At 48.3% G+C, this 7,500-nt stretch overlaps 1 protein-coding gene across 4 annotated transcripts in view; it reads left to right on the top strand.

Annotated features, from left to right (window-relative positions):
* lrp1ab (low density lipoprotein receptor-related protein 1Ab) overlaps positions 1-7,500 on the top strand; it is a 91,292-nt gene that overhangs the window by 77,066 nt on the left and 6,726 nt on the right. For 3 of the 4 annotated variants that reach the window (XM_081703925.1, XM_081703924.1, XM_081703923.1), the window contains 15 exons: positions 705-811; positions 914-1,046; positions 1,195-1,317; positions 1,424-1,546; positions 1,647-1,778; positions 1,952-2,092; positions 2,219-2,338; positions 2,602-2,888; positions 3,207-3,385; positions 3,524-3,630; positions 4,059-4,178; positions 4,483-4,659; positions 6,314-6,454; positions 6,636-6,800; positions 7,052-7,213. In XM_081703925.1, coding sequence (XP_081560051.1) covers positions 705-811; positions 914-1,046; positions 1,195-1,317; positions 1,424-1,546; positions 1,647-1,778; positions 1,952-2,092; positions 2,219-2,338; positions 2,602-2,888; positions 3,207-3,385; positions 3,524-3,630; positions 4,059-4,178; positions 4,483-4,659; positions 6,314-6,454; positions 6,636-6,800; positions 7,052-7,213 — 2,217 coding nt within the window. The remainder of the gene's footprint in view (positions 1-704; positions 812-913; positions 1,047-1,194; positions 1,318-1,423; positions 1,547-1,646; positions 1,779-1,951; positions 2,093-2,218; positions 2,339-2,601; positions 2,889-3,206; positions 3,386-3,523; positions 3,631-4,058; positions 4,179-4,482; positions 4,660-6,313; positions 6,455-6,635; positions 6,801-7,051; positions 7,214-7,500) is intronic. The other variant, XM_081703926.1, reaches the window with a different exon arrangement.

Genomic DNA, 7,500 nt, shown 5'->3' with positions numbered 1-7,500 from the left:
GCACTGTTTCATGACATTGCCCACATTGCCCATGAATGCCTGTCACTTCATCTTCTGTTTGTTCTTCATTTCACACTGACATGGTGGCTTGACTCAGAGGTAGGTCATTCCCACACTCAGTCCAGCCTCTCATCCATTCCCCCTATCTGTGATCCCCCTCTACCCCCTTTGCACTGGTCCCCACCCAGCCATTCTTTTCATACAATGTTTGTGCCGGAAGCTGCCAATTTCAGCACCTGTCCCTGTTGGGGTGGAATGGTTTAGCCCTGGTTACCCCTACAAATGGGATGTTCCAGATATTAAATAAGCACTTTAAGTATGGTGTTCCATTTCTTGCTGTTCAGTGTGACTGATTCTGGTTTTTGTACTGAGAGAACTCAGAACAGTTTATTTCACTATGGTTACTTTGAATGTTTTGACCAGTTAATTTCTTTGTCCTTCCCAATAGCTTGTCGTGATTGTGAATGAATGAGCATGAATGTTTCCCTGCAATATTTTCTCTTCTCTCCTAATGGCCTTTCCCCTGTGTTAAACCCTTAGCCTGGGCTTATTTTCTTGATTTCCCATTTAGAGGTATACCGTGAACCCCCTCAAATACAATTCAATACGACCCTGTATAGGCGCTCACGTGCCGCCGCCTAGTCTTTGCGGCTGTGTTCTCCCGTTCAGAATGAAGGACGGCGTGTTTCTCTTGTACCCCACAGAGCCACGACAGTGCTCAGAGAGCGAATTTGCCTGCACTAACGGCCGCTGCATCGCTGGCAGATGGAAGTGTGACGGAGATCATGACTGCGCTGACGGCTCTGACGAGGTACTTGAGCTGAAACCAAATAAACACCTGCACGCGTTCATTTTTGCGCTCTCGCTCTGAGTCACGGACACTTTCTCGCTCGCATTTTTTATGCATATATAGCACGGCTGCGATCTGAAGTGTGATGGAGACCAGTTCCAGTGTAAGAACGGCCACTGCATCCCCCTGCGCTGGCGCTGTGATGCTGACCCCGACTGCATGGACAGTAGTGATGAGGAGAGGTGTGATGTTGCAGGTGAGTGAGTGTGCGTGGGTGTTCATTCTTGTATACATGAGTGTATCCAAATGTTTCACAGCAAGCAACATCTTGGATCTGTGCACTGTGGTGAAGGGCCCTCTGTATACGAGCCTTAACCATCCCATTTACCGCCGCTACCCCTCAGTAGAACGTCTCTGCCCCAGTGACGAGTTCCAGTGCAATAACACTCTGTGTAAGCCGCTGGCCTGGAAGTGCGACGGAGAGGATGACTGTGGCGATAACTCCGACGAGAACCCCGAGGAGTGCCGTGAGTGAACACCCGGAGTCGCTGGACGGAGAAAGGAAAAAAAAAAAAAATCAGTATTCGGAAATCATCAAGGTGCTCAGTCCAGATGTTGCGTTTGCTCTCGCAGGGAAGTTCCAGTGTCCACCCACCAGAAACTTCCGCTGCCAGAATGACCGCGTGTGCCTGTGGCGTGGCAAAGTTTGCGACGGCGTGAACCACTGTGGAGACAGCTCGGACGAGCTCAGCTGCGGTAAGTCATACGTCTTGTGCTCGCCGGTGGCCAGATACACCTCTCAAGCTGACTAACCGCCGCATGACTGAACACGCCCTTTGAACCTGGGTCCGAGCAGACAAGCGCGTGAGCAAGTGCGACAAGGATCAGTTCCGCTGCAACAACGGCAGGTGCGTCAGCTCCACGCTGCGCTGCAACTTGTTCAACGACTGCGAGGACTACGGCTCGGACGAGATCGGCTGCAAGGCGGGTAAGTCGGCCTGCACGCACGTGTGTGGGTCCCAGACGTTCATATACCTTCAAATGGAATCCGTCTGCTTTAGTTGGCTGGGGGGTTTTGTTTTAATTGCAAATAAAGAACATCTTGAAGCTCTGAGGGGGGTGTGTGTGTGTGCGTGTGTGTGCGTGTGTGTGTTTCCTCAGATGTCGTGCTAAATGACTGTAAGAGTAACAAGTCTCTGTGTGGGGAGACAGAGGAGGTGCACTGTGTGACCAACGGTACAGACTCCTACTGTTCCTGCAAGCCAGGCTTCCAGAGTGCTTTTGGTGTCAAGAACTGCCAAGGTGCCCTCTTGCCTCATCCACAATGCGTACACACGTATTGTAATGGTGCTAAAAGCGAACAAAAAGTAGGATGAGCTGAGCCGTTGGCTCCTGTGGCGGTAATCCGGTTGGATTTCACCTTTTCAGACAAGAACGAGTGCAGACAGTTCGGCGTGTGCTCCCAAATCTGCAACAACACCAAGGGCTCATACAAGTGCAGCTGCCATAAGCACTTCACCAAGATCAACGACACCTGCAAGGCCGACAGTGAGTGCTTCCCTAGTGGATTTCTGTGATGGAACAGGTTTGACATGAGGATGCTGAGTCAGAATCAGATATCAGTGAAAATAGGACCAAAATAATGGACATTGGTGTTTGGAGCAAATGAGTTCTAGATGGCATGGCTTCCATTACTAAATGTAACACTACCAGTGTTGGAGTATCTTCAAAAGCCCAGAAGCAGTGCTCATATCTGCCTAATTTTGCCTTTTAAACTTGTGAGTCTTGCTCTTGCTCTCTGTCTCTATCAGGTCTGAACATCAGCAGACAGGTGCTCTACATCGCCGACGACAACGAAATCCGCAGCCTGGATCCAGGCGTGCCCAACTGGGTGTACGAGCAGATCTTCCAGGGTGACGCGAATGTGCGAATCGATGCCATGGACCTGCACGTCAAGACCAACCGCATCTTCTGGACCAACTGGCACACCAGTGGCATCTCCTCCTTCCAGTTGCCTTCCTCATCCTCTTCTTCTGGCCCGTCATCCAACTCCCACCGCAACAGGCGGCAGAGTGAAGGGACTGTCACCAACCTTGAAGTAAGCAACACCTGGCAGTTTGTCCTACCTTGTTTGTTCTACCCTGTATGGAATGTGCACCAGATAAAATAGCTAAGGACAGTTGGCTTTTGTACTAGAAGGGAAAAAAGGATAAGGAATATTATAAATGATAACCTAGCTTTTCAAAAGCCTACAGAGCTGGCAATTTATACATCTGAAAATACGGGCATCTAAAGTAAATTGATCAGAAACATCAGAAACTTCATGTACTGGTGGTGAGCTCATGGATATGGGAGCGCACAGAACTCCATGATGAGTAGGATAAGTGGACAGCACACGTCGTCTTCTCTCTCTCAGATCCCGGGTCTGAAGACACCCAGGGGCATTGCAGTGGATTGGGTTGCCGGGAACCTCTACTGGACGGACTCGGGCCGTGATGTCATTGAGGTGGCGCAGATCTCTGGCCAGAACAGAAAGACTCTGATCTCAGGAATGATTGACGAGCCTTATGCCATAGTGGTGGATCCACCCAGGGGGTAAGATGGATTTTTTAAACTCACCGGCCAGGTTTGAACAAATGAAAATGGATGCGTATTGCCTTTAATCTACTTTATTTGTACTTAATGGCTTGGTTTTGACGAGATGACCATCTCACACTGAGTTTCATGCCTTAGGACAATGTACTGGGCAGACTGGGGTAATCACCCCAAAATTGAGACAGCGGCCATGGATGGCACTCTGAGACAGACACTGGTGCACGAGAACCTGCAGTGGCCTACAGGTCAGTCCCATATCAAAACAATGATGCCTTTTGCTTCATAATAGGCTAGTTCTTGGTTAAGGCAGGCATAGAGGTCCTGAAATGTCAATGAATGATTGTAACGCAGTGTTCAGATAGCAACATGGGATGTAACACAGTGGATGGATTATTTCACTGAAGTCCCCATTAGGAAAATCCATTTGCAGCGTAGTTGCGGCAAACCACTTTCAACTGCAATATAAACCGGTATAAACATAAAGAACAGCATACCCAAAAGCCATTTGAAAAACTGTAGAAGACACATAATTTCCTCAGTAATCTGATAACTGATGGGATGAAATGAATATTTGTACCTAGTCTCCTGTACACAGTGGATGGGACAGCTGTTGGGTATGGTAGTGTTGTCATCAGTGTGTGGGGGGTGGGCTTCTGTGTGTTGTGTGTTTTAGGGCTGGCTGTGGACTACTTCAACGAGAGGCTCTACTGGGCTGACACCAAGCTCTCAGTCATTGGCAGTGTGCGGCTGGATGGCACAGACCCCATCGTGGCTGTCTCCAATGTCAAAAACAGTTCAGTACTCTTGCTCACTCATCTTTTTCTGTTTAATTCCTTAAAATAGAAAAACATTTTTGGATTCTGGTATTTAGAGTTAATTATGTGATTTAGGTTTTGAAGATGTGTTTTAGTGATGATTTGGTGAATAAATTGCTAACCAATTTGGTGATAAACTATTAAATGATATGGTTGCACATGGTATAGATTACAGAATATAGTTCACAGTAGTGTGGTATTGTGAATTTGTTGTGCCATGAAAAACGAATGGAAAAGTCAACTTTGTGTGAAATGATGAATCTACCTGCACATGTGCTGTAGAGCTCCTCCACCCGTTCAGCATTGATATCTTTGAGGACTACATCTATGGCGTCACCTACGTCAACAATTACGTGTTCCGTGTCAACAAGTTTGGCAAGGGGCCGATGGAAAACCTGACCACTGGCATCAACCATGCCACTGACATAGTGCTCTACCACCGCTACAAACAGCCAGAAAGTGAGTGTGTGTGTGTGTGGAATCCTCACTCTAGTGCAGGTGTTTCCCAGTCAGCTTGCCACACTGATCCATTCTGAAGGACCTGAAGAAGAGCTGACGCATCATTAGCTATGATGACACTGACACCAATGGAACACACAAGAACAACATTAGGATTTGAATAGAAAGTTTAAACAAGTGCCCAATAATCAGAGCCTATTTATGAATAAATAAAGTAAAGAAATATTTTTTTTCAATTAATAAATCCGAATCCTCATCAGGGGCTTTCTTAGAATTTCAAGTACCCTGGGGCTAGTGAGAACACTCAAAGGTCGCTTCCTCAGGAGAATGACTTGCATATAAATATCTTCCTCTGGAGAATACATTATATATAAATATCTTTAATATTGCCATTTTGAGATCACCATTTAAGTCACCATTTAAGTTAAGATGTAGTGTATATTAACAAATTATCTTACTTAATGACCTGGACAGTGGAGGTATAATTATATTATCTAATTTTATGTGCCCTCACTCTACGGTCCATTCAGCCTCAGTGTCTTACCAACATTTCATGAGCTGTATGGTTGGTAGTCAATGCCCCAACCTGCTTTTACCAGAATGACAACAACCAACCAACAGTTCAGTAAATGGCTAGCAAGCTAGCTCGTTGTGGTAGGCTTATCTGTACTATAAAGAAAACCAGAAAACCTCTTTGTGTAGTTAGGTTTTAGATGGGGTTTCTAAAAAGGCTTTTTTCTGTCTTTTTTCCATGTGAAGTTAGGCAGATGTGTTGGTTAGCCATTTTGTGACTGTCCCCTGCTCTTTGCACTTCAAACCAGTGTTGTGCTAGCAGCCATCTTGGTCTTCATAATAATAAGGTTTGAGCCTGAAACAGCAGGACACAAGTCACAGGGGTCAGGACTGGAGGACAAATACTGTGACATTAACCATAAAGGCAGTTTTGAAAGTGTGAGCATGTTGATTAAATTCTGTGTGTGTGTGTGTGTGTGTGTGTGTGTGTGTGTGTGTGTGTGTGTGTGTGTGTGTGTGTGTGTGTGTGTGTGTGTGTGTGCGTGTGTGTGCGTGCGTGTGTGTGTGTGTCTGTCTCTGTGTGCGCGCGTGTGTGTCTGTGTGTCTGTGTGTGTGCGTGCGTGCGCGCACGTGTGTCTGTGTCTGTCTCTGTGTGCGTGTGTGCGCGCTCGTGTGTGTCTGTGTGCGTGCGTGTGTGTCTGTCTCTGTGTGCGTGTGCGCGCGTGTGTGTGTCTGTGTCTGTGTGCGTGTGTGCGCGCTCGTGTGTGTCTGTGTGCGTGCGTGTGTGTCTGTCTCTGTGTGTGTGTGCGCGCGTGTGTGTGTCTGTGTCTGTCTCTGTCTCTGTGTGCGTGCGTCTGTGCGTGTGTGCGCGTGCGTGCGTGCGCGTGCGTGCGCGCGCGTCTGTGTCTGTCTCTGTGTGCGTGTGTGCGCGCTCGTGTGTGTCTGTGTGCGTGCGTGTGTCTGTCTCTGTGCGTGTGTGTGCGCGCGTGTGTGTGTCTGTGTCTGTCTCTGTCTGTGTGCGTGTGTGTGTGTGCGTGCGCGCGCGTCTGTGTCTGTCTCTGTGTGCGTGTGTGCGCGCTCGTGTGTGTCTGTCTCTGTCTCTGTGTGCGTGCGTGCGTGCGTGTGTGCGCGTGCGTTACAGTGGCTAACCCATGCGACAGGAAGAAGTGCGAGTGGCTGTGTCTGCTCAGCCCCACTGGTCCTGTCTGCACCTGCCCTAATGACCGTGTCCATGACAACGGCACGTGTGTGGAACTGCCCCCGGCAACCCAGTCTCCAGAAAGTAAGGCCATCTGTACAGCCTCACCATAGACGAACACAGAACACATGCACCATCGCACAGCATCCTTGGGCTGTAACTTCACTGAATTACTTTTCAATGACTTTGTGTGAATTGAAAGGCAAAAAAGCAAATAGCCTTATTTGACTTTAATCCGTTCTCTTCTTAAATCTGTCCCTACCAGCTCCCTCTTGTAACGTCGAGTGTCTCAACGGTGGCAGTTGTTTCTTGAACGCTCGGAGTCAGCCCAAGTGCCGCTGCCCTACCAGCTACAGAGGAGAGAGGTGTGAGATTGACCAGTGTAGAGACTACTGCAAGAACGGAGGAACCTGCTCCCCATCGCGCACTGGTAATGCATGCGCGTACTTGCCCAGCTGCTCACACGCGGTCATGTCCGTACCAAATAACACCTACCTACACACCCTCACAGAAGCGCCTGTGAGCTGGCTCCTTCCATGACATGTTTACTTTGCACTGAGACTCTTTCTGGTAGTCTTAAGGCATGTCGGTGCTTGTATGATGGTCACTGTAGTCATAGTAGTCGTAGTCGTCTACAGCAACACCACAGTGCTGTGATGCAGCCGTTCCTCTTGATTCCAGGTGCTCCTACTTGCCGCTGCGTGCCGGGATTCACTGGGCCAAACTGCAATCAGAACACTTGCAAGGACTACTGCCAGAACGGAGGCACCTGCACCGTCAGCCTGGGCAACCAGCCTATGTGCCAGTGCCCTGACGGTCACCTGGGAGACCAGTGCCAGTACAGTGAGTGTTCCCTCCAACACCGGGCACCTCCATGGACCCTGGCTCCAAGCTGCTGCTGCTTCCCTGTTGACTTAATGGATCTTAAAGGAACAAGCTGAGTGCCTTTAGTGTCAGGGAATGGCCAGCAAATGATGATAATTACATTGGAGTTAAGAGACTGACATTTATTGCCATTTTTCCAAAAGTGGCTTTTTAATGCTGTTTTTCTCTGGCCAGATGTCATCTATGTCATCAATCATCACCTAATCTATGTGGCTTCTGTTCAGTCCATTAACATAATAGATAGA

The sequence above is a fragment of the Electrophorus electricus genome, chromosome 21, assembly GCF_041902795.1.
Source record: "Electrophorus electricus isolate QZ-2024a chromosome 21, ASM4190279v1, whole genome shotgun sequence".
In the NCBI taxonomy this organism is placed as follows: Eukaryota; Metazoa; Chordata; class Actinopteri; order Gymnotiformes; family Gymnotidae; genus Electrophorus; species Electrophorus electricus.
This window is presented reverse-complemented; position numbering and strand designations above follow the sequence as displayed.